The sequence below is a fragment of the Marasmius oreades genome, chromosome 5 (genome assembly GCF_018924745.1).
Source record: "Marasmius oreades isolate 03SP1 chromosome 5, whole genome shotgun sequence".
NCBI lineage: Eukaryota > Fungi > Basidiomycota > Agaricomycetes > Agaricales > Marasmiaceae > Marasmius > Marasmius oreades.
Window position 1 is genome coordinate 2,530,007 of NC_057327.1, and position 24,799 is coordinate 2,554,805.

At 48.2% G+C, this 24,799-nt stretch overlaps 10 protein-coding genes across 10 annotated transcripts; 5 read left to right on the top strand and 5 right to left on the bottom strand.

Moving 5' to 3' along the window:
- Window positions 1-103: 103 nt before the first annotated feature.
- Window positions 104-433, bottom strand: E1B28_008955 (uncharacterized protein; the record flags this gene model as incomplete). Its single annotated transcript, XM_043153797.1, has 1 exon — window positions 104-433. The coding sequence occupies one exon, from the start codon at window positions 431-433 to the stop codon at window positions 104-106; it is 330 nt and encodes a 109-aa protein (XP_043009082.1).
- Window positions 434-727: 294 nt separating this feature from the next.
- On the top strand, window positions 728-1,845 carry E1B28_008956 (uncharacterized protein). Its single transcript, XM_043153798.1, has 3 exons — window positions 728-1,257; window positions 1,312-1,491; window positions 1,548-1,845. Exons 1-3 carry the CDS (start codon window positions 960-962, stop codon window positions 1,757-1,759), a joined length of 690 nt encoding a protein of 229 aa, XP_043009083.1. The 5' UTR covers window positions 728-959; the 3' UTR covers window positions 1,760-1,845.
- A 1,683-nt stretch (window positions 1,846-3,528) lies between these two features.
- On the top strand, window positions 3,529-3,989 carry E1B28_008957 (uncharacterized protein; the record flags this gene model as incomplete). The annotated part of the gene is made up of 2 exons (XM_043153799.1): window positions 3,529-3,568; window positions 3,631-3,989. The coding sequence occupies 2 exons, from the start codon at window positions 3,529-3,531 to the stop codon at window positions 3,987-3,989; spliced, it is 399 nt and encodes a 132-aa protein (XP_043009084.1).
- A 217-nt stretch (window positions 3,990-4,206) lies between these two features.
- On the bottom strand, window positions 4,207-8,583 carry E1B28_008958 (uncharacterized protein; the record flags this gene model as incomplete). Its single annotated transcript, XM_043153800.1, has 19 exons — window positions 4,207-4,288; window positions 4,352-4,928; window positions 4,985-5,060; window positions 5,114-5,420; window positions 5,479-5,535; window positions 5,595-5,608; window positions 5,670-5,686; window positions 5,755-5,947; window positions 6,004-6,100; window positions 6,163-6,219; window positions 6,273-6,314; window positions 6,361-6,455; window positions 6,510-6,643; window positions 6,693-6,741; window positions 6,794-7,015; window positions 7,073-7,308; window positions 7,368-8,069; window positions 8,119-8,163; window positions 8,217-8,583. 19 exons carry the CDS (start codon window positions 8,581-8,583, stop codon window positions 4,207-4,209), a joined length of 3,369 nt encoding a protein of 1,122 aa, XP_043009085.1.
- A 250-nt stretch (window positions 8,584-8,833) lies between these two features.
- On the bottom strand, window positions 8,834-12,308 carry E1B28_008959 (uncharacterized protein; the record flags this gene model as incomplete). Its single annotated transcript, XM_043153801.1, has 11 exons — window positions 8,834-9,186; window positions 9,276-9,519; window positions 9,568-9,687; window positions 9,744-10,152; window positions 10,203-10,352; window positions 10,430-10,527; window positions 10,592-11,118; window positions 11,225-11,405; window positions 11,465-11,524; window positions 11,581-12,119; window positions 12,176-12,308. The coding sequence occupies 11 exons, from the start codon at window positions 12,306-12,308 to the stop codon at window positions 8,834-8,836; spliced, it is 2,814 nt and encodes a 937-aa protein (XP_043009086.1).
- Window positions 12,309-12,895: 587 nt separating this feature from the next.
- E1B28_008960 (uncharacterized protein) lies at window positions 12,896-15,348 on the bottom strand (the record flags this gene model as incomplete). The annotated part of the gene is made up of 7 exons (XM_043153802.1): window positions 12,896-13,099; window positions 13,760-13,792; window positions 13,920-14,102; window positions 14,166-14,267; window positions 14,323-14,389; window positions 14,442-14,566; window positions 14,626-15,348. 7 exons carry the CDS (start codon window positions 15,346-15,348, stop codon window positions 12,896-12,898), a joined length of 1,437 nt encoding a protein of 478 aa, XP_043009087.1.
- A 55-nt stretch (window positions 15,349-15,403) lies between these two features.
- On the top strand, window positions 15,404-16,463 carry E1B28_008961 (uncharacterized protein; the record flags this gene model as incomplete). The annotated part of the gene is made up of 2 exons (XM_043153803.1): window positions 15,404-16,235; window positions 16,294-16,463. The coding sequence occupies 2 exons, from the start codon at window positions 15,404-15,406 to the stop codon at window positions 16,461-16,463; spliced, it is 1,002 nt and encodes a 333-aa protein (XP_043009088.1).
- A 271-nt stretch (window positions 16,464-16,734) lies between these two features.
- On the bottom strand, window positions 16,735-18,478 carry E1B28_008962 (uncharacterized protein; the record flags this gene model as incomplete). The annotated part of the gene is made up of 4 exons (XM_043153804.1): window positions 16,735-17,371; window positions 17,429-17,636; window positions 17,694-17,711; window positions 17,764-18,478. The coding sequence occupies 4 exons, from the start codon at window positions 18,476-18,478 to the stop codon at window positions 16,735-16,737; spliced, it is 1,578 nt and encodes a 525-aa protein (XP_043009089.1).
- A 1,498-nt stretch (window positions 18,479-19,976) lies between these two features.
- On the top strand, window positions 19,977-21,758 carry E1B28_008963 (uncharacterized protein; the record flags this gene model as incomplete). Its single annotated transcript, XM_043153805.1, has 6 exons — window positions 19,977-20,258; window positions 20,320-20,604; window positions 20,685-20,907; window positions 20,981-21,249; window positions 21,329-21,375; window positions 21,437-21,758. 6 exons carry the CDS (start codon window positions 19,977-19,979, stop codon window positions 21,756-21,758), a joined length of 1,428 nt encoding a protein of 475 aa, XP_043009090.1.
- Window positions 21,759-22,019: 261 nt separating this feature from the next.
- On the top strand, window positions 22,020-24,255 carry E1B28_008964 (uncharacterized protein). Its single transcript, XM_043153806.1, has 4 exons — window positions 22,020-22,098; window positions 22,159-23,574; window positions 23,631-23,892; window positions 23,952-24,255. The coding sequence occupies exons 2-4, from the start codon at window positions 22,331-22,333 to the stop codon at window positions 24,120-24,122; spliced, it is 1,677 nt and encodes a 558-aa protein (XP_043009091.1). The 5' UTR covers window positions 22,020-22,098; window positions 22,159-22,330; the 3' UTR covers window positions 24,123-24,255.
- Window positions 24,256-24,799: the final 544 nt, after the last annotated feature.

The window sequence follows — 24,799 nt, forward strand, 5'->3', positions numbered from 1 at the left end:
AGGTTTCGATAACGCTGGCACGATGTGGAACCTCATATCGACTTCGGCAATGTGGCGGAAATATGTTAACCCGCCGGTCCCAGGGTGCCCATCTCCCCGCTTCTTACTGTCCGCGCCTTTTTCTCTCTGACTCTAGCTGTTTGCCGAAGAACGCAAAAACCTGCATACCTAACTTTACCGCTTCCTTATCGCCAATGCTGAAGTAGAACACTTCCCCGTGCTGTAATGCTCCACCTTCATAATCATAACTCGCCTGGGTGCGTTCCGTTGCGCATACGTCGTATTTCCATATCCTTGCGTCATGACTCGGAAAGATCTTTTGATGGCTTGGACGACCCTCAAAACGACTGCTGGAACGTTGTTCATCAACAATGATGAGAAGACTCGCTTCTCGGAAATATCCAGTGCAGTTTGTAGGCGTCAGAGATGTCATTTGGGAGCAAGAGGTTTACCAAATAGACGACTCTTAGTTCACAGGCCTCTTTTTTTCACTGATTTGACGGTGATCTTTTGACGATATTTGATTTTTCAAGTCCCCCAAGTTTTGTATGAATCCAGGAATATTTTGTAGGCACGAAGTCGCGTAAAATAGCAGGAAGCTACTAGTGGGCTTGATGTCGATGAAGGTACTAAGGTTCTAAGCACATTTGAGCGCTTAATCCGTTTCTTGCGCAAGCGGATAAATTTGAAAATATAGCCGAGCACGGACCCACTGAGACTCTGAATTCACACCTTCCTTATTTCTGTGTCACAGGCCTTGACGACGTTTTGGAAGGGGCTGAATAGCCGTACGATGTCCATCGTACATCGTACTCAAGACCAAGGAAGTTAACCCGGAACCCGTTCTAGCTACTTGAGCTACTCTATACACTTGTCTCAGAAGCTGATCAAAACGAGGCAATCGCGTTGGTGACTCGACTTGCAACTTTAAGTTTATTTCCTCCTTTCATCGTTCGACTATGAGCATCATCCATAATAGCCAAGAACCTGAACTCATTATCAAGCGTTGGTCATCTCATCCGGTGTTAAACAAGGAATATAGTGGTGGCCCAGGAGAATGTGTCACAGATTGGCTGCGGCACATCGAACGTTGCTGCAGACGTTTTAATGTTGCTTCCGAACAATGGATCCAAGTCGCATTGCATTTCATGAGAGGAGAAGCTTTCTCCATTGTCAAGCCAGCCTTGGAAGAATGCGAGGAGAAGGGAGAAGTGGTCGATTGGGACGATTTCAAAGAGACATTGAAACTTTTGGAAGGTCAGTTTTTCTTTCCCCTGCCTGTAGCCCGCGTTCACGTTCATTCCTTTTCAGCACAAAATAGGGTGCAATCCTCAGATCCGCAAGCCACGAGCAATAGCTCGTTAAATAATAAGCTAACTACCAAGATTATCGGGCAGGGTCTCGTTGCTGGCGGTTCATCCGTTGTTCTACCCACCGTTGGGATTGCTACATTGAATGCTGTGGGCTTCACATCATCGGGCGTAGCCGCAGGTGCTTAATGGTCCCCTCTCATTTCAAAGTCTTGATCGCTAAGCTTCGTCCCTTAGGATCGCTCGCAGCGGGCATACAGTCAGTCATCTATGGTGGCGCAACTGGTGGTGTCTTTTCAGCTCTGCAATCGATTGGTGCTACCGCTGTCATGGCCCCTCCAGTAGCCATCGCGCTCGGAGTAGGTGCAATCACAGCTGGTTGCGTTATGGCTGTTCGAGGTAGACGAAATGATGAAAACGCTACCCCGGAGGCTCAACAGAGGGATTAGACGGTAGTATAGGTTAGTATGAGCGAATACCGTTGTTTGGAGGCTGTCTAGTTCAATAAATGTGTATTCTCGCAGAAGTGTTCGCCAAACTTAGCAGAAATCGGAGCAAGCAACCACAGCACCAGTCTCAAAAACAAATCCTCCTTGTGTGACTGATTCCCGACCGACAATTCTTCACCTCGGGAATGGCTTTTTGAACTGGAGCGCTCCCCCAGAACGACCTCTGGGCATCTAACTTCTCTAGCGAGACGCGATTTACCCATGCCAATGTTTCCTGAAAGGACTACTCCTTCCAAGCTTGTTAGAACGAGGCAAATGCGAGGCGAGCGTCTATATGAATAACCGCTCTTTCAGCCCATTTCCCTCTCTCTCTCTCTCTCTCTCTCACGAACCTGCGTACTTTTACAAGAAAGAGCCGGTCAGTTTTGTTGCTCACAACTGGAGAGGACGCCTTTCTCTCATAGTGAAGGACAAGAATATGCAGCAGTTGCGGGACAGAGTGATCCGGCGCTCCTCTTTAATCCGTCGAACAGTTAAACCAAACTATCCCGAGGCTATTATCGATCCCTTCCTTGCACCTGGGATCATTTGCATCAACTCTACAATCAATAGGTGCTACCGCTACTATGCCTTCGCCGATAGGCATTATAAAGGTGCATCGGCGGCTGTGACTTGATGGTTCGTGGTGGAACGCGGTGAGATGCTACAACGGAGGCTCGAAACGTGTTCAAAATTAGCTGAGTATCTGCTAGCGCTCAACTGAGCTCTCATGGTTGACATTTCACATTCCTTTAGGAAACCAAAGAAGCCAAATTCAGTCGTGTTCAGCATCTTTGATCACTCTTGAATCTATCGTCAGCAGACTATATTAAACGTACGATTGAACATTACACCAACGAACTCTCTTTATTCTACTACCACGGTGGGTATCGTTGCCCTCGTCCGAAAAACAGGCAGACTCCTATCACCGGAGCTCACCTTGAGAGAGTGGCCGTCGCTGGTTTCCTGGAGTTCCTGCAATTGGAATTGCCCTTGCGAATATCACTTCTGGAAGTCTTACCGCTGTCAATGTGGCCACTGGCAGTCATCACGTTGCAATTCGATCTCCGTGATTGACAAGCTCGAGTTTCAGGGACGAAGCAGCATATGCTGGAGGGATTGTCGCCAGCTGAGCTCACTCGACGTTAAAGGGCCCGCTCGGGGTTTCTGTTGTTTGCTAACAAGTCATTTCGGTGGGCACAAGGTTAAAGAAGTAAGCTTCTGTTCTGTTTATTATGCATGTGAATGATGACCGCTCCCGGTATAGAACTCGAAGCTCCAACGAACGAGCTTTTTTAAACCAGGCTGCTGGCCTCTGATGCGGCTGAGAAGCGTGAGCGTGTCGTATGGCTTCTATAATAACTTCCATTCACAGCTTCAATTCGCGGGCAAGGTCATGCGATATAAAGAGTTAGTTGGAGTTGATATAACTCCCCACTCTGTTTCTTCTCCATATCCTTCACCATGTATACCTATATGATTATCATGACTTTGCTCTACCTTCCATTCGCCTACCCTCAAGGTATTGGCGACCCGTGTATCATCCAATGTGCTAACCAACAACTCGTAAGTGGTGGCTGTGCCAGTCTGTACGTCATTTTTCCTCGGAATTTCAGGGCATAGACTGAAAGCTCAATAGGGCGGATTTGAGTTGCATCTGCAGCTCCATCCCATATCAACAAGCTGTTCTTGGCTGCATTCGAGCGAATTGCCCGCAGGCTGACTTGCAGATGGCGATGGGGATCCAAGCACAACAGTGCGGTGGGGCTGGTAAGTCTTTTCTTATCGCCCCATGTAAACAAAACACGAACATTCATTCATTCAATTGCCAGCAACTTCTGGGTCTGGTTCGTCCGGTGCCACTTCTGTACCTACGTCATCTGGCAGTGGTAGTGGTACTGCCACTGGCACCCCGTCCTCCGTACTGACCAACCCTTATGGTACAGGAGGAGGTACCACAACCCCCACGTCGCTCTCTCAGACAGGTACGGGAATACCGTCTACTAGCACCGGACCATCCGGGACCGGGGCTGAGACTGGGACCGAAACTTCTGGCGGATCTTCGACATCCCAGACACAATCCCAAAACGCTGCTCCTTCATTCGGCGGGACACTCATCTTCATGCATGATATTGTTGCTGTCTGTGTAGTGTGGATGGGCATTATCGTCGGAGGGGCGTTGGTTCTATAAGACAACTCGTCAAGTATGGAATGGAAGGTGCAGGTATCGTAATGAGGGCTATCTCTCCAATGAACTCTGTACTAGTTCTCAATGTACTAAATGTAACGTATACAGCATGATCTCCTGAACTATGACCCTTAAATAGAACACCAAAATCGTCATGGTCATCGTACACATAAATGCGAACTGTCCAAAACGGAAGACATGGGGTTAAATAGCGGATCGCTCAGCCTCCGAGCCATAGTAACCTCTTGACGCCATACTCCATCTTTGCATACATTGTCGTCATTCGTTGAGCTTCTTCAAGACTGCAGAACAGAATAATCAATACTCCGAGTTCCACGAGGGAAAATAGATAACCAAACACCCACCTAACGACATCCTCTTCCTTTATGAACCCTTTGCTCACTGCCCCTCTGTCCGTACAAGCTGAAACGATAGCGTCCACCACAAGATCCACCGCTTCCTTGCAAGTAGTTGCACCCGTCATCTCATCCGTTGCATCGGCGTACTCTGCTGTGCCATTTCCAGACGACGAAACCCTTCGAATCCTCGCAGGGTCGATCGGCAACATTTTGAACGCGGCAAATGTCTTGTCGCTGCTTGCGTTTGCTGCTACGTTATTGAGAATGTTGGATAACGACGAAGTGTTTTTGCGAGAGAGCGAGACAGAAAGTTTGTTTCTCGCGACCGAAGCTGCGATATTAGGATAAGCAGATGCCGGTTTGGTGGGAGTTTGGATCGAAGTAGTAGCTGCTTTGGGGTTGTTGGGGGTTTTGGCTATCGTCGGAGACGGAGGACAAGAAGAGATACCACTGTCCAAACTATTTCGTAGCGAATAGCTAGTCAATCGGGTGACCTGGTCCTTGTTGAGCCATGTAATAATAAAACCTGCATTCTGCTCCGGATCTCTACTAGGTTCTTCCAAAGGCGATAATATGTAGGCGCCTGCGGATGTAGTAAGTACACGCACGAAGATGAGCGTGTTACGAGAGATGGCTGACCTTTCTTAATCTCGGTGATATCGCCTAGTGGTATGCGGGTATATTTCTTCACTTTCTCTAGGGTATAATCATAATTCTGACATCACAAGAGGAGTCAATGGGCGTCCATATCACCGAGAAACCACTCACTACAACATAAATGGCGTCAGCACTCAACAAAACTACTTTCTCCTCAAACTTGTCCCCAATCTTCGTGTTCAGTTCTTCCGGGGCAAATAATGTCCAACCCGCAAGCAATCGTTCACCATCGGAGAGACATCGCGATACAGACGTTGCTACGGCCTCCGCTCGTATTTTTGACAACCGTATCAAATCACTGGGATCCGTAGACTGTAACCTCAACATAAACTCTGAAAACACAGAAAGGGTGCGATTCCCGAGCATGAAGTCGATGACCGCTTGAGAAAACCAGTCACTGAAGGTGGAGGTGTACATTCTGTAATGATTCAAACGGTGAATATAACGAAACAAAGGCAGCGGAGCAAAGCTCCAACCTCGCCAGCGAATTTACACCGTCGTTAAGTAACCCAGTCAGGTCGCGCTTGCCAGTTCTATATTAAGTTCGCGGGAGTCAAAGCGAGCTTCCATTATACGAGGGAATGAGGGGTACCTGGTAAAATCCCCCTGTCCAACATCCCCAATCAGTAATCTGAAATCCTTTTCTTATACGTAATTTCAAGTTCACCTTGAGCGCTGAGGTACCTGCGCTATATTCAGAAATTCAAGAAAATACATGAGTTCGGGTTTGAGCAAAAAATGAATGAACTGACTAAGCTCTGCTGATAGCATCTCCGTTGTTTGCCCAAACTGATTGGCTATCTTCAGCACACGGCAGGGGATATGTATGACAGTGGAGGACATACTATCGTTGAATATGGAGTCATTCTCAGTGTGGCGTTCAGCTTGATTCAGAAGGGCAACGGCACCCAGCTGCTTGTTGAGTATGTATCGAGCAAAGGCGGACTATCAAATCGGTCAATATTAGCATTCATCAGGCCGAGAAGATACCTGAAACAAACCTGCACAACATTGGTACGGTCTAAACAGTCTATGCAGTTCACTCGAAATACTCCCTTCTGTTCCGACATGAGCTTCCCATCCGAAATCCAAAGATAGCTGCAGGTCGGAATGAGGGTTTAAAGATGTTTCGGGGACATTTCAGATAGGTTTTCACAAACCCTTGATGATCAAATGTCTTCTCCATAGCGTCCGTGAGCTTCGAAATATTCTCGTACCTAGCAAATAGTGATGAGATATATGACATGTGAATTCTGGTGAGAGTGCAAACCTCATTCCCCTAGTTTCCGTGTGAAAGTCATACTCGTAATATCTAGCACTGCTAAGGATATAAAGACATGGAGGACGAGGAAACGTACTGAGCATTCTTGTCGTCCAACGCCTTCATGTGATCGCGATAAGCCTGCGTTATGGCTCCTTCTTTGCCATGATGTTCTGCTAGATTGACAATTGTCTAGAACAACGTTTAGCCGAATCGTTTGTGTTCCAGTTGTTTACGAAGACTGACATGGGGCCCATATCGCGGTATTGACCTTTGGAAGTGCCTTCTCATCGCGTCCAAATGTTGTTGACGCGTCCTTTCTGTACTTATGACTGGAGGCGGCTTCAATCCATATCCAGCCTGAGTCCAAAAGACGGGAACTGTAGTTGCTGAGAAACGTTCTAAAATCAACGGAAAAGTAGCACCAACTTGATCCACGTATTTGCATATAGCTGAAGACGTTGGTAATCCCTTCTCGCTATTGTCGGTAACGAGTCAATGATGGAGCATGATACGAAAGAAAGTCTCACCTTAACCCGCATGATGGTTTCGGACTCGACAAAATTTGCTGCGTGAGCATCGTCGTCAACACCACGCCGTTGGTAACGCAGACCAGCTCTATCGCGAGACCTCCTCGATACCAATACATAGTCCACTGCCAGTTCATTATCGTGCGAGACTTCTTCGGGTGGCATCACGAATCTAGCTACTTGATAGTATCCTTGCATGATGGGAAGAATGTACGAGTGAAGCTGAAAAGGCGTGGTGAATGAAAATCTTTGTTATCAAACATATTAGAACATGCATACTCCTGAGTCAATCAACGGTTTTGAAAGCGATTCATTCCACCAGAAATGCTTGTCGACACGTCTCCATAAAGGAAGGGTAAGATTGGGTTCGACCAGCGGGTCCACTTTATCGTCATTATTCTCAATCTTCGTATCGCCCACGAATCTCGGCAACGCATTCAAGTCCGCCAGAAGCGCGTCGTGTTTGCGTGCTTTGTTGACCATCTCTTGCTTGTGTTGTAATGAGCGTGTAATATCTTAAATCGAGAGAGAGCCTTATGAGCCAGGAAATAGCCAATGAAGAGTTTCTCCTCACCAAAGTGATATGCAAAATACATTCCTCCCTTCACAAACTCTCGAATAACTTCCCGCACAACCTTGGTCTCAATTTCAGTATGTTTCTCTTCCGTACTTTCTGGCGGAGGTGCAGTCGTAGAAAGTATATCTTCCAGGACCTGACGAGGTTCTTCATGTATCATTTGATCGGCCTTCAACGCCGACACCGCTTCCCCAACCTCGACCTTTGGTTCAGTCTTGGGTGCCGTCGACTCGATTTCCGAGGCGGGAAAAAGCGAGTTACGTTTCGAAAGCCTGCTCCAGAATGATAATCTAGAAGCCACTGTCTTGGCTACCTGAGAAGTGGATGGAGTGATGTCACTGGTAGGTGTGGACGCCCCCGATACACCTGGCGAAGAGTCGGAGGAGGTCCTCGATGAGATAGTATGTTCATCCGTGTTGAGGTTAAGAACGTCGTTCGTGCGGTCCTTTTCTGTCGTCTCAGGGGTCGAAAAACGAACTCGTGGCGAGGCTGCAACGGATGTGGCAAGATTTTCTGTACTATTATCCACACCTGATTTGACCGTCACCGTATCCATCGTGTTGCTGGATAGAAGAGATGGTCGAGAAGCAGCAGCGTTCCGAGAAGCTATAGTATGCAAACTCGTCCTTGCCTCCGATTCAACGAGAGGAATAGCAGATACACCTCGGACCCCGTATACAGTATGGGCAACATCAAATACTAACCCCGAACTGAGTAAATGGTATCAAAAAGTAACCAGAGAACCCACAATTCCCAATTTCTTCCCTTGAAGTTATAACCAGGAGGTATGATGCTGTCGAATAGACACGTTCGGTGAGACACTTCATCGAGGTTTCCCCGACGTACCAGTGAACAGTTCCAAAATGCCGACAATTCCATAGACAATTATTGCATCATCCCAGTCTGCACCGGATGACTCTTCATCCCCCGAGAGTTCTTCAATCTTCACCGACTTGCCCCAAACGATTCTGACATGAGGGACAACTCCAGCCTTGCTGGTATGTGAGTTGGGTATATGGGGTCGAATGAGAAGTCCATCAGAAGCGGCCAATAGCGCTAAATGCTCGTAAGGGTGGGGGTGGGGAATAGGCGGTACGATGTATTTTGGTTGCAAGCCAATCGTGTGAGGTGCAGTCGGATTCGTTGGCGCTGTTGGATGTACCGGAGCTGGAGGAGGCTTGGTCTTGTTGGATCTACTGAAGAGCCTCTTCATAATGAAGCTGGCTTATGTTTGAAGTGTGAGAGGATGGCGGATGATGGCATTTTAAATCCCGGCCCGGTATCACCGTCACTAAACTCATGTGTTACTAGTAATGGTTAATGATCATGAAGAACAATACATAGTTGACGTTGACAAGCATAGCACGCTTCAAAGCAATGCGACAAAAAAATTATGAAGAACTAATTTTACTCGTTAGATTCCCTCGACAAGGGACTACAGACTTTTACTGGCCTCAACATCGCTATTGTTGAGTTTGCCCTGGTTGGTTCGGAAATTTGGAGAAAAAGGACTCCCACTGCTCTGCAGAAGACTCGTAAATTTCAAACCAGACGGTAGCAAAAGTCGAAACCTCCTCACCCCATTCAAACATTCCATTCGGCAGGCCCTCCAGATACCCATTATCCGCCATAGCAAACTCCTGGATAGTACTACTGTTCGCCTGAGAGTGGCCTAGCAAGTTGATGACCTGATTGTTAGGGCTCGTCTCCCCGTTCATTGCGGGATTCAAATTCCCCCCGGCAACCAACGGCGAAAAGTTGACCATACTCGGAGAGGTAGCCGATGAACCCGTTCCTCCAAGTTGCGTCGAAACTACTTGAGAATATGGTGATTCGAAAAGGAAGAGGATGAGAGAAGAATGTCTCGTTTACTGTCATGTTCATCAACATTTGGCGACGTCTTACCTTCAGATTCTTCATCGTCCGACGTTCCTCCGATAACCATTCCTTTTGGTATATCCTTGAGATCATGTTTACTCGTCCTGCCACGAGCGACAAACACCCCTCCCCCAGGTCTACTGGGGTCAGGTTTGTAGTCAAGGTTAAGTGGATCTTTACCTTTGACACCTCCTGTGGGATTTAAAGCTGGCTTCTCGAGCGACATCGGGCTATGCAATGCTTCATAGAGCAATGTGATAATCTCCGCGGTCTAGATTGATCAGTCAAATAGCATTCTATTCATTGCGGTTAATCATACCTTTCTTCTCGCCGACATATGATCAGGAGATATCGACTTCTCCCACCGCGCAACACAGTCCCGTAGTTTCCGTAGTTTAGCTTCTGCTTCTGGGGATTTCCGTCTGACATACGTGTGATACTTGGTGGAGCAGTGTGAATTGAACACTTTCCCTGGAAAAAAGAGGAAATGCACACCTGAATCAACCCACATGACACTGCCGCATACGCAACTGCTAGCCAGACGTCATAAACCCGCTCATTGGCGTCTAGCCAATCAATAGCTTGATTTCCGTCAATGACGAGCCCAGTCCATCCTTCAACTGTCAAACCAAAGCTGATGTGCGGTGGTAGTGAGTAGCTGATTCTCATGAAGAGTCGGAAGAACATTTTGATGACGCAGACGTAGAGAAGGTTGAGAAGACCTTCCATACCAAGATAGTAAGTATTAATCACGATCGCGATAATTGTGGAACACAAACCAGCGAGCGTTGGTGTGTTCGGTCCTTGGAACTTGAGGTCACCGGGAAGATTTTGCCTCCATGCTTTCAAATCTTTGAGGATGCCTTCAAGAGTTGCGTCCGTCGTTTGTTTGAGACCAGATGGACTTTAACACAGATTAGAGCGAGAAAGCAGAAGAACAGACACTATTCATACGTGTACAGAGCCTTTTGGACGCGACCAAGCAAGATGCTCAATCTCGCAAGTTCGTCGATATAGTTGTCGGTCGGATTACCGGACGAAGGAAGGCGAGCGTCGCAGTCTTCCAAAGAAATCATGTAAGGGTGACCATACGTGAAACTCATCCTGTCACCGTCAAATAATTTCCCAAAAAACGTCATTAACAAGTTTGTGAAAGAACGTAGAAACAGAAAGGTCCATACCATCGGTCACTAATCACACAAAGACCCCACAATCGCCGTCTCAGATCCATGTCGGGTTGCTTGAGAGACTCGCAACGGTGAAGACCAAGATCCTGGGCCTGGGTAAGAAAAAAAACAAATTGAGTATCCAAATCCTTCAGTGAAACGATCCGATCGACTTACCATTCGGATGGCAGCCCCCAAACGGACCCACAATGCCGAAAGGGCGCTGGGGACAAATTGCGAATGACAGTCGCCTGTCATGCACAAAATCAGCAACGCTTGAACGTTCACTATCGACGCATTAGATAGGATGTCCTCGGTTTTGATGATGGTGTCGACCATGTGGCGTATAACATCAAATACTTGCTGCGGTACCTCCCGCCTTGCAGCAGTGACCAAACACATTGAATACAGCAGGATAGGCGGCGGTGCAGCGTGGTTCAAAAACTCGGCTTTCGTTATCACAGGGAGCAGTGGGGCGACCTCCGAAAAGTACGCATTGACCAATTGTTGGAGCATGTCGTGTTCGACGCGAAGGTCGATTGGCTTGGGGACTGCCATAGGTTGCTCGGATCTCTGGACTTGGATGATACCATCGCCATTCTTGCTGACTTGGAAGGTGTGGTTATACCTGGCGTCATAACCTTCATAATGACGAGATGAGATCGTGGCTTGAGAATGGAGAATATGAGCAGTGGATGTGGGACCTGCCACGCCAACATTTTTAAGTTTTGAACGTGGAAAGCCACCAAAAATTCACAAACGGCGAAAAATGGGATGGTGGCGCAATCAGACGAAAAGAACGAAACTTACCGAGCACAGTTTCTTGCTTCCCGTCTGGAAACGAAGGCACGGTTGTCGTCCTAGCAGATTCAACTTTCTCAGCACCTTCAGCTTCTTGCTTGTACTTTTTCTTGAAGCGGGTTTCGGTGATCGGTAGGAAGAAAGAGCATTCAAAATTGTACTGTTTACAATGTTGACAGACTGGCGGGTCCTTATAGAGAATAAAAATGAACGATTTTTCTGGCGGCGAAAGAAGAAGACCTTCTGTACCGTGTCGGCAATGATATCACAGCGAATTTTACGAGTACGACACGAGTCGCATGCACGTTGCTGCAGAAGGGGGTAAGGTACGAACTAGCCTGACTCAAAAAAGAAGTAAATCGTACCGTCTTTGTCCGCTTCTTCAGGTCGAGCGCCTGGGTCGCGCTGGTAGATGAAGCAGCAGGAGTCGCAGCAGCGACAGCAGTCTCCTCTTGTTCAGTTTTCTCTTCCTTGTTCGCCTTTCTCTTTCTCTTCTGTCCCGCGGCAGTGCTGGCGGTTGAGCCCGGTTGGTCCTGTGCTGGAGGCGACGTTGGGGTCCCAGGCTGTTGCTCCGGAGGATGGTGAGGGGAAGGATGAGTAGCAGACGGGTGTGGAGGAGGAGCACCGTACATCATCATCGGGGGTGGGGGGTACTGGTATGTGGGATGGTAATAGCCATGATGGGGACCCGGGGGCATAGGATAGCCATAGGAAGGGGGAGGTGGGGGCACTGAAGAGCTATGTGAAGATTGGGAGGGCGGGGGATGATGAGGATAGGATGGGTGCTGATACGGATGACCGGGATAGGGGGGGTTCATATAGTAAGGATGAGGATGACCGGGATAAGGCTGGACTAGAGGTGCGTGATGCACGGGTGGCTGGGTGGGAGGATCTGGCGAAGGAGCTACGGGATTGCATTAGCGGTCACTGGTAACGAGGACGACTTGGAAAGATACGAACGCTTTGTGTCGGCTTGCTTCCTCTGCCGGGGTTTCTTGGATGGCCTGTCGGGGGATGGTTGCGGCTGAGACGGCAGGTCGCCCGGCGAGGCAGGAGGAGGATCGTTGAGGGATTCGGGAGTTGACTCGGCCATTCTTGATGATTTATAAACAACAAAAAGTCTTACAAAAGCTGGTACACAAATAATTGGAATGGTTAGTCACACATCGACTTGTCTTGAGTTCGCGGCGCACCTTTTGATAGGGTGATGTTCAACCAGCGGTTTACGCAAATCGACTCAGTGCCGTTTGCGGAGTTTCAATTTCATTTTCCGACGTCCTTTTCGGGACATTTCGACATCCTCTTGCAGGGAAAATATAATTTAAAATAACCGCCACATGGAGGTGGAGCTGCTCCTTTATCCAATCATAACGACCGCACTAATGAAACCCCGATATAGACTCGCCTACTCCCTCGCATGCGACGAACGCACCGCCATTCATCTCTTCATATTACACCAAGCAAGAAAAATACCCGCACACCCCGGTGACACCGTCCCTGTGTCGCGGTCAACGACGAGCGTCGAGGTTCCCGCGAAACTTGAAAAGAGAAGCATGTCGTCATTCTACCAGTACCGTGGACGTCTTCGACCTACAAAACGGTTAAATGAGTGATTTCAAAAGGACACAAATCAGCACGGACCCCCGTTTTTCCCATGTATTACCTTTCCAATTCCCATCCTCAACGTCTACCAGGAACACCCCCACCTGACAAACCCGGGTTAACCTCCCTCTTGTCCTCCGTTGCGATCCCAGAAGGATCAAGCCACGAATATCCTGTCGGTCGACACAACACCGCCATCATGTTCCTTCTCCACGTCCCGTGCGAGAAAGGATTCGGGGGTGCAGGCCCAGGTACGAGTGTTTTATGAGCCTGATTTCGGATCTATTGCAAGCAAGTCAAGTTCAAGGCCCGGAACAAGGAACAATCAAAGTGCAAGAGGAATTATAAGAGAAACAAAAGTTAAAAAAGAAAAGTTAAGAATCCCCGGAATTGAATAAGGTTCACTTCGAGACACGAGTGCAATATGCATCATTCAGTTATTCCGTTTAGATAAACGAGATGCGGATCTTCCTATCGTCGGGCTGAAAGTTGTTCCTTCGGCAAGATCAACAAAGCCCCGTACGTTCCAAGTGCGAGGTAGGGCCGAATGACATCGCGAGAAACCACTGGGATGGAAACCAGCGCAGGGAAGAATGTATACGGAGTAAATGAGGTGCTTCTTGTCGACAGCGACAAGAGTAAACAACTCTATAAGAATGAGTCATGGTCGGCGTAAGGTAGCCGTTCAAATTGACGTGCCGGCGGATAGACGGCTAAGTCGACCAAAGCTGCAGCAAGCGAAAGCGAAACCCCATGTATCCACCATTCCCAATGGCGAAATGAATAACGTTGCTTCAAAACAAGACAGGACAAATGCATCGAAACCGAAACCGAAACCGAAACACGTTCAAAAACGGGAGGACGCCCGTGATCATGATCGGAAAGAATAGAGGCATACCAATGGTTGGGTGAAGAGAATATAGAAAAAGAATGGATACTCACCTGTTCAATGGTGGTGATGTTCAAAAGTACCAGCTGTAGAATGTAAGATGTTAATCAGTCATCAGAACCATGAATGGTACGTTATGAAGCGACTGATTCCCGAGAAGAAACAGACTAACTCCAGAAAAGAAAAAATAAACGAGGGGTAAAAAAAGCTCACTCTGATATGATACGAAAATAATGCGGCGACGGGCCAAAACACCAAAACACTCATGACAAAGGCGGCCGCACTACCAGCGCCATCGCTTCTACCAATCGCCTGACGAAAATCCATTCCTTCCCTGTCTGTGAGAAGAAAGATATGAAGGGCGCTCGTAGTGATGATTAATATCAACGACATGGTCTGTGGAAACCAGACGTTATCGGTCAAGTCAGTCTGGTTGGGGCGAGTGCGAGACGGGCTTACACCGGCTAAGAGCAGGAAGAAGAATGTGGTATAATTTCTCTTCCCAATACAGTTGTTCACCCACTGGCAGTGGTGGTCGCAACCGTCTATACAGTTGTCGCACTGAAAGTAACATTACTTCATCTCCTCTGGAGTCCGAGTGAGAGAAAGAACTGACCATTTTACAATGACTCGATCTTGGCGGCCTGTATGTTTTACACGTTGGACAATACTTCACTCGGACCCTGTTGAAACCTAGTCAGTAACCGAAGGAGAAAGTAAAGTATATTAGCGCACACGTCTGACCGGACCTTTAAATCCCTCGGCATAGGTGCACGCACGCCCCCATCTGAGGGAGAAGTGGTCGGGTACGGTGGGTCGGGGTCTAGATCCCGGGGTAATATTCCAGGATCCATAGTTGCCTACAAGTTCAAACGTCAGTAGTCTACTTCCTCGCAACGGTCAGAACATGAGCACATACCGTGGTTAACATACTTGTTATTACAACTGCGGCCAGATAAGCACCTATAATGACAATCGCTTTCCCTCCTCCTAAATTCGACCAGTACCATGGACAAGTTGTACCAAACCACAGTCCGCAGATGGCTAAGACGATGCCGAAGCAGAATATAAAAGCCCAGGGGCTGTCGCCCCCTGTAAGCAACCTTCCGTGACAAAAGAAGCGGTTTCTGGAAGGATGCAATTCGTGATTCCGGTATGGTTTGTTCGTCTTGGGATTGATCTTGAGGGTGTTGGCAAGAGATGTCATGAACGGGGAACCAGCAGGCACAAACGATGATGAACCATCTGTGAATGACGACCTTCGACGATCTCGACGACGTGCCCGAGAGATAGAAAGCTCGTTATGATTCTGGGATGTGGAAGGTGAAGAGGGTTTGTACCTCCCAATATCTATCGCTTCTTCTTCATGCAGTTTACTGCTGGTGGGGTCATCGTCATCAAATTCTTGTGTGATGCTGTCTTCGCCATTGTCCACTGACATCCCACGACGGAGGTTGAAGACCTTGCTTCCATTGTGTTCAGAGGAATCCGAATCGCGCTTGGGAATGTTTTCTAATGGGAAGACGTTTCTCTGGGGTAAATATTGGTTCTCTTGATTCGGCCTGGACGGACGAAAAAACGAGGCTGAGGGTTGGATTCCACCTGCATGAGTTCTACCAGTCGCTGTCGTCGTCGGTGGCATCCTCAAAAGGGAAAGGGGGGGTGAGAAAGGGAGTATTGTCACGTGTGGCGAGCTCATGTCTTCCGCTTCCGTGTCCACGGCGCTTCTGTTAGCGACACTTCCGTCGTTTTACCTCCCTTCCGATGACCAATCGCCACCCGCATTCCTTGCACCTGTTATTCATGCAGCGAGTGGAGTGGCTAAGAAACGTCTCATAATTGTCCTCTTTTCTCTCTTTCTGAACAAAAACCCGACTGTCATCAACAACAACGAACACTTCCAAGGCGTCCAAAGACTGCTCACTTACATCTATGTGCAAGCAATGAGGGAGGAGAATACGCCCTTAGATGTGGATGTCATTCTGAGAGGTCTTGACGAGGAGCTGAATTTGAGTCTGGATGAAGAAAAGGAAGGACAAGTGGACATCATTTACCGGGTTTCAGGAGATTCCATTCTCGTTCCTTTACCGACAGCGTTGCTAGCTCTTCCGCAGGTATTTGTGGACCCCGTTGAAGGCAACTCCCAATCCGCGTCTTTCAGGGAACCACAGCCTCTGCCAACGAATCCAGACACTCCTTCGATGTTTCCGGTCACCGCTTTAGGTGGAACCTTCGATCATCTTCACAGTGGCCATAAGATTCTTCTTTCAATGGGTGCCTTTATTACTTCACGAAAGATTATTGTTGGCATAACCCACCCCGATCTACTGGTTCGCAAGGCTCACGCGTCCCTTATCGAGTCGTTGGAAACACGCATCGAGAAAGTACAGAGGTTTTTGCAGAGGTTCAAACCTGAGTTAGAAGAGTATGATATAGTCCCGATCAAAGATGTTTATGGACCAACGGCTTCGGATCCAGACATTCAAGCTTTGGTGGTCAGCAAAGAAACAGTGAGAGGAGCAGAAGACAGTGAGTTCCAGCTGGATTTTTTTCGACTGCTCAGAAGTTTGACTGCTCGTTATTGCAGTTGCGAAGCTTCGAGCATCGAAATCTCTTCCCCCTCTCAAGACTTTTGTAATCGATGTGATCTCAAACAACTCCTCAAACTTAGACGATAGCGACCAGGAACGTTTAAAGAAGACGAAGATGAGTAGTACAGCCTTTAGAGAATGGCTCGCGCAGAACAACAAGGTATAGGAAGAATTAATTTCAGATTCTTCGGTGGTGGAACGAGAGAGGTAGAAGACGCCAAATAACACTTAAAGCATACTCTAAATCGATGGTGAATCACGTAGAATGTCCAAGAAGGAATGTAGGGAAAGTGTAGCTATATTCCACGATTGGGAATTTCATTCTCATCGATCTGTTCTCACCACCAGCTCCACGAACAAAAATCCCATAAGTATTCCCCAAGGATTCGATCTATGTACTAACTACAGACAGAAACTCTCAAAGAGCCTGAAGGTCATTAAACCGGCGTAGAAGTAGGCGCAGCAGTGGCCCTAATAGTCGTGCTAGCCGCAGTTGTCGCCGGTGGCGTAGCAGGCAAACTTGGAGTCGGATTACACGCGACTTTCAGTCCGTTGTTAAAGGCCGCGAACCCATCCGGACCCAAAACATCCCTCGCTTCCTCCGGCACAGTTCCAACATAGGGGTTGAAATTGTACAAGCCGCAGGGACACGTATTCTGAATGACCTTGAAGCTCGTGGCACCCAAGACTTCCACACCATTTCTGACCAGCGAGAAGCTCTGAGATCCGACTTTGAATGGTACGCTGAAAGCGGCCGCACCCGCGGGTGCATCGAAAGTGTAAAGTGTACCACCAGAGTTGACCCGAACTGTGCCGGCTGATCGAAGGAGAGCGACAACAAAGACCTCGTCTTTCATTGTCTCGTAACCGTTGGGTCGACCGTTGAAGTAATTCCCACTGGCATTGTTCGCTGGACCCATTGTTGTGTCGGTGGAATCACAGTTAAGATCCTTGGGTGTGATGCGGTACCAATACACGAGCTTTTCTTCGGCGATGAAGGAATTGACAGAGTTGGCACCTGCTTTGTACGCAGCGATGAAGAGCTTGGACATTTCAAGCCATCCAATATGGGGCCTAGAATATACAATTGAATTAGTTTCGATAGAAAGGGCAGAAACATCGGATACTTACATGTCATTGATCCATTTCGACGCTCCGTCGTCGGTGTGTTTCGACGCAAGAGGACCGATGTAGTGCGATTCGCCATAATCATTCCAGGTAACAATTTCGACAAAGGTTGGCTTGAGAGCGAGGATTTCAACCCACCTCAAGTACCAGAGAAAGTCTCCAGGGAAGACCCAGTTCTTGCTGTAAGAGACTTCCGAGCCAAAGTGGGTAACTGGGCAAAGGACCGGTGAGTAGGGATTGATCGCGATTACTCACGTGAAAGACTTACAAAACCAGGGAGAAGCGGCTGAATATCAAATAAGTGTTCTGGATCGTCACAAGAGGAAGGGGATGCTTACGGGCGATGTACCCCTTCCCACCAAGGGCCGAAATATAGGCCTTATCCCCAGCATCGACCGTGATCAGCTTACCGGGCTTTGGCGCCTTATTATTCCCATCGTTCTGCCAACCCATCCAATTCAACGCTCCATCAATCACACCAAAATTACCTTGCCCAGGATGGAAGTTCGGAGCGAAATAAACATCCCTCCCAGCAGCAGCCCGAATCGCGTCCACATCCACACCATCCCCTGCAAAAGAGGAAACGAAGACCTTGTTATTGACCATCAACTGCGCGGGCCGAGATGCGTATTGTGCGACTTTGGCTCCCACTGCGGAGCCGTCAGAGGTGTGGTACCAATTGAAGTCGAAAGAGATGAAGACTTTCATGCCATTTGCTGCGGCAGAGTCATAAGCAAAGTTAAGTTGAGTGTCGGTATAGGGATCAACACCGATGTTGAGAGCGAAGGCGTCGATCCCGAGAGCTTTGGCACGTTTCATGTCGTCGTCGTAATCGCCTGAACTGGTTCTGTCCGAGGTGATTCCGATCTGGAATCCAGTAAATACGGTCAGTGAAGTGGTAGAATCGAGAGCACAAACCATGAAATGACAAAAGACAAGCTTCGAGTTCGACTGCCTCGCCTCAAGGGTGTGAGTAATATTGGGAAGGGCATAACTGAGAAGGGCATGAATGGCAATGCTTTGAAGGCAAAGCAAGAGAGAAACGAGAGCCATAGAGATTCCTCGAGGTCGGCTTGTGCTTTGATGTTTGCGCCCAATCTTTTTTTGCTCCCGGATTCGAACGAAATAAAGATATCAAGGGGTCCAAGGAAACAGGGGGCCGCTGGACCATGATGATACATCAACCACCAGACCGTCAAAGCTCAAGTCGTGTTGTATTTGAGAACTGAAGAATCAGCTTTCGTTGAAACATGTGATATGTGAACCACCCTTCATGAAAGAGGAAGAGATGGCACAATACATTGTTGCATGTGCTTCGACAGGCGGCCCTCGTTCGAATCGACTGTGCTGAGATGATGCATGTCCGAGCGAAACGCATGCTTGAGGTGGTTCTAACTTATCCATCAAGGTTACTCGTGTGGCACCGATATACCTGGCGAACTAGCGACGCACCTCTGGCCTCCAGGCGTCCGAGTCTACGACGAAGCTACAGTTCTTGAGAAAACGTGTTTGACATATAAATGCGATGATCTGTATTCACTCCAATTCAATAAAAAGTGAGAAGGAAACACGACCAAGATGTGGTCCAAAACTTGCATGAATGACTGCACCAAAGGGAGACGACCATTAGAGCCCGTCCGTATTGCCATGGATGGCAAATTATATCCAATTCCACCCAAAAGTTCGGTATTTTGGCATGAAAGCCGAAATTTCTGCTAGCTTTGGAATGAGGGCTCCAGGATTACTGGTTTTGACGTTCAAGGGAGACACAACCCGCCCATTCCAACGTGCCAACCTTTCCTTTCGGTGCTCAAGCGCTCAAGCTCAAGACCATCTGTTTCTGGACGTTTCTTCCATTCCTCCGTATTATGCGTGCAATGGAGATGTTGGTGAACTTTGTGAAATGGGTTGAACCTTGTACCTATCTCGTGCGTACCTTCCTGTTTCCTTTTTCTTCTTGTTGGCGTTAAGTACTTTTGTTATTCATAATTAGCTCAGTGGCCTTCCATCTACCGCTAGACTTGATCTTGATCTTCCAGAAATTACGATATGCAGATTTTTGCGATTTTTGCCGCAACTCGTCAGTGCACGGGACAGAACAGCGGCGAATGCTTGGGAAAAGTCACGAAATCCAACGGTCTGCCAGGTTCTTGAAAGTGTATTCCGTTCCCTCTCCTCTCGACCGCGCCGCAGCTGGGCTGGTCGAATCTGTTGACGAATACATCATAGACAAGTATGCCGCCTGCAGGCTTCGCTCAACTACTTTCTTCGAATTCGACCCTTCCGACCTTTTGTCCGTTACCATTCCCGTGCTGGAAGTGGGAAACCCGTTAGCGTGAATTGCGTCGTTATGACTCGAAAACCAAAATTCACATACATAGGCTATAGGCTATTGTATCTGTGTAGTTTGTAAGGTGCCGGTAATTAGAGGCCGTCTAATTTAAAACGTGGGGAAAGAGACTTTGGATTGTCCGATATTTTTCCGCACCTCTATACAAAAGCACTACTATATAACGTATTCTTAAGTGTGCTCCCACTCGCACCAGGCAAAATGCAAGAGTCTATTCAACTCGAAACACTTCCTCATCACGTCCAGTCCGAATCACATTCCGTCGACATTCCTCATGCAAAACCTCGACCAGAGACTCATGTAAATTTTCCAAAAGTAAGAGAGGCACCATCAACGACAGACCAATCACCCTTCACGCAAACAAAATCTGAAATTAGAACGGCACGAATTCAACTTGCTACCCTCTTTTGGACTTTGTTTGTGGCAGGATGGAACGATGGAACCACAGGGCCTCTGTTGCCTAAGGTTCAACAGGTTTACCATGTAAGTGCCCTCTCTCCAAATTACCTTCCCTTGAGATTCATGTATGCATATGGCCGCATAGGTCAACGACACCATCGTCTCCTTGATCTTCATCCTTGCATGTGTAGGTTTCATCGGCGGAGCCTGTTTGAATGTACCACTATCGGACAAATATGGCTTTGGGAAGGCGTTAGCGTTGGGTGCGATTTTGGTGTCTTCAAACTCTAGTCAAGCTCTAGTAGTCACTCAACGATTCCACAAAGGTGCCAGCCTACAAACGATTGCGTACGCGCTGCAATCTGCCAATGTACCTTTTCCTGTTTTCGTCCTGGCCTATACGATCAATGGAGTAGGGCTCTCTATTCAGGTCAGTAGGCATGCTCATTCCCCATGGTCTTCAAATTGCAACGTTCTAGTCCAACAATGCCTCTAATCAACGTACTGCAGGACGCACAAGCCAATGGCTTCGTCGCAGCCCTGAAAGAGAATACCGAGACCAAAATGGGTTTCCTCCACGCTGCATACGGTTTCGGTGCGTTCGCAGCTCCCCTCGTCTCCACGCAGTTCTCGCAAATCGAACGGTGGTATCTTCAATATCTCTGTTCTCTCGGTCTCGCGGTCATCAATGTCATCCTCATTGTCGCAGTCTTCCGGTTCAAGACTCAGGACGGTGAGTCTTGAATTTCGTGCCTCGTGTCTGGAACTCATAAATCAAACGTGACGATACCACGCATAACCCACAGTATGTCTCGAACAGATAGGCCAACCTGCTGGAGATCAAGAGACGAGTAATGGTCATGGGACCTTTAGGCAGATTCTCTCCCATAGAAACGTCCATCTGATGGCGTTCTTCATTTTGGTGTATGTCGGAGTGGAAGTGACAATCGGTGGATGGATCGTGACTTTCGTGCGCCGTGAACGACATGGGGGTCCAGACGCGGGATATATCTCATCTGGATTCTTTGGTGGGCTTACTTTGGGACGGGTGGTGCTTTTGTGGATCAATGCTTTGGTCAGTATCTTTTTCCCCTCTAGGCTTCTATCGTCGTTCTCTCCCCCCTGGAGAATGAACTGACTGCTTGATTTTGTAGGTCGGCGAACGCAACGCGATGTTCCTCTATGCTGTACTTGCTATAGGGTAAGTCTTATCCTCCTACCTACACGGATTCCACCCATGCCACTACTCTCCATAAACCTAGACTCGAACTTGTCGTCTGGCTAGTCCCCTCCCTCATCGGTGGCGCACTTGCTGTTTCCTTCGTTGGATTCCTCCTAGGCCCAATGTACCCCATCACCATGAACTACGCCGGACGAACCTTACCCCGCTGGATCTTGACAGGATCTATAGGCTGGATTGCAGGATTCGGACAAGCGGGGTCTGCGGTGTTCCCGTTCATGACTGGAGCATTGGCGGGCAAATATGGGATTCGAAGTTTACAGCCGTTATTGGTGGCGATGATGGTGGCAATGACACTACTTTGGGGGGTACTTTGTGTGAGTGGGAAGAGAAGGAAGGAGTAGGAGGGTACTGTGTAGCAGTGCTTAAAAGAGAGGTGGATGTTGGAGGATAAGGAGAAGGTCAAACGCTTTTCTGCTTGCTTGCTTGTTGTATTGGTTACATTACATATTCTTTCTACCTTGTGGGCTATACTAAATCAGCGGCTGTAGCCTCAGATCACGCAGTAATCCTTCTACTGTCTGTCACATAAACCTGCAGAAATATGGACTGCGGCGTGGGAACCAATGACTCCAATGTGACTCCAGTAGCCGAGACACCTGATTACTGCGGCTTTCCCCGTAGCTGGCCACTTGACTGCGCTTTTCGTATTTAAGTGGAACCCTCTCAATATTTTCAGCCCCTGTAAGTCATGAACCCAAACGCCACATATTTTAAACTCACCTCTTCTGGCTCTCCCTCCAGTCAAACTCGACGTGTAACATTTCAATCCCGACCGACATGGCTCGCACTCTCGGATAAAATCAATTGTCTGTTCGGAATCTCACTCGAGAATGTGGCTGTTTCGTATATCGACGTCGAAGGTGACGAGGTGACGTTAAGTACACAGGCGGAGCTGGAGGATTATTATCAGGATATGGATGCGTTGGGTCGATGGAAGCCTGGGCAACCTATCAAGTTTACTGTGCTGGATCTCAGTTCTGCAAGGCAGGAGAGGGTGCGGGGACAACAAGATCAGGTCCTTTTGGACCATGAGCCCGAAACCCGGGAGTTGGATGAAGACTGGTTGCAATGCGTCCCGCCGATGTCTGATCCTGGTAACTCGTCAATGGAGGCCGAGAAGAACACAAATTCATTTGATGATGCGAATGAGCCCAGCGTGGTCCCAATCGCTCCTTCGGAAGTAGAGCGTACCCCAACACCCCGCTTGGACAAAGGCAAGGATCGAGCCGTCAAGATCGAGGAAGTACCAGACGAGGATTTAACGGTTGTTTCTGCTACACCCCACTTTACTTCCGTTACTTCTCAAGATTCACAGAAGGAGGTCGGAGGAGGTTCCTACACGATCGAATCCAAATCACAGGTTGCAGGCGAGAAGAACGGTGTTGAGGACGATCCTCCCCTTCCCTCTCTGGACGCCACTGCACTCGAGCACGAACACCAGCTTTCCAATCCTTCGCTTTCCTCTGACATCGCCAACCTCATTTCATCCCTGTCCAACATTCTCGTCTCTCATCCCGAACTTTCTGAAGGCGTGAAAAACGTCGTTCAAACTGCTATTCGAGGGGATTATTGGCCGTCTCAAAGAGAGGCATTACATAGGGCCGCTGGGAATGTTGCAGAGAGTTTAAATAGGGTTGATCAGGAAGCTGGGGATGTGGGCAAGAAGGTTGCGGAAGCGTTGGAGAGGTTTTTTCAGACCTTTGCACAGCTGGCGATGACAGGCTCTTCAGTGGCAAACGCGAACCACCCCGACGACCCAAAAGTTGATCCCCAAGAGGATCCCAATAATACTGCTTCCCCTAACAGCAACATTATTAATGATGAAGGCGGAAATACTGCCTCCGATCATAGTCAACGCAGCCACGACGCTAACCCTTTCCGAGCATCTGAACGGCGTCATTGGCAATGGGGTCCTTGGGATCAGCCTCATCCTCATCTCCGTGCCCATGGTTTTGGTAGGTTTGGGGCATTTGGGCCTTGGGGTCGTCGTCCTCATGCTCAACATCATCATAACCACCACAACCACCCTGGCAGGTATCCACCACCGCCGCCACCACCGCCACTCAGCGGTGATTTCATGGGACCATTCGGAATGCACTTTGGAAATACTTCAGAGGGAAATGTGCCTCAGTCTTGGGGTAGTGGAAATGGTAACATGTGAGTTTACTTTCTTTAATGCTCCAAAGTATCGTTCTAATCTTCCACCTTCACAGTCCGACAAATGTATATGACGACCCAAGCTTAACCAGACCTTCTGGTCCTGCTAACATCTCCGATGCGCACTCTGTCATCGATGCATCAGCCCGACAAGACGGCATCCCGTTTCCCCACCGTTCGAATACGTTACCCTCTCGACACTCTCACCCTACAGTTTCAGTTAACTATGAAACTCGGAGTTTCACTCGAGATGGAAAAGAAAGGGGAAGAGAAAAGGGTACTAGAAGATTGTATAAAATTTTAAGGAGTTTGAGTGATGTGGGTGACTTTCTATCACCTTTCGTCTGATTTTCTTTTGCTCACGTCTATCTCAACAGATGGGTTTTAGTGCACGAGAGCACTCTGAACTTCTGACAAGAGTGCAAGAGCTGTTATCTTCGAATGCAGCACAGAAGGACGATGAGATCGTGACAACGGTGGTCAATGAGGTGTTGAGTAAACCTGTCGCTTCTACCAGTGAGGTCAATCTTCCAGGGAGTTGGGATTGAGTGACTGCATTCATCTTATGGAGCTTGAGATGGCGGAGATCTATTAGTATTGGTTGTATTGTATATACGGTAGGTACAACTTGTTTTCTTGATTACAGTACGAATCTAAGTAGGGGAAATTTTGCAACAAACGATGCACACGGTGTAACAGAATTTACGAACCATCGTATCGGCAGAAAAGTCAGGCAACCCCAGATATCTCCCGCTGCTCCAAACGACCTCTACTATGAGCATGCCGAGCTGTTCTCGGTGTGTGGGCAATTACGGTATAGGTACCCTCATCCCAAGGATCAGGCAGCGGTAAAATGTTAGGGCGTTGAAAATCAAAGGCCTAAATGGATCGCGATAGTAATGAACAATGCAGAACCCGGACGAAAGCCGTAACTATAAAGAGGGCTTCACTGGTCTGGATCCAGAGCAGCCTGAACACGCTGGGTTCGGGGAAACGAACTGGACCCATGTGGGGAGCATACACATCCCCGACGACGATCGATCCTTTATGCATGAGGTGATCTGTATAAAACTTTCCAAAAGAGAGACGGAAACTCAACGGTATAAGTGGAGCCCACCAGACGGTTGGGCGTACCTGCGGCAAACGTGCGGCGGTGTGAGAAACTTGACCAAAATCTGCTCACGTGATGAACGCGATGTGGCACTTGTTTTGTCCTATTTATTGG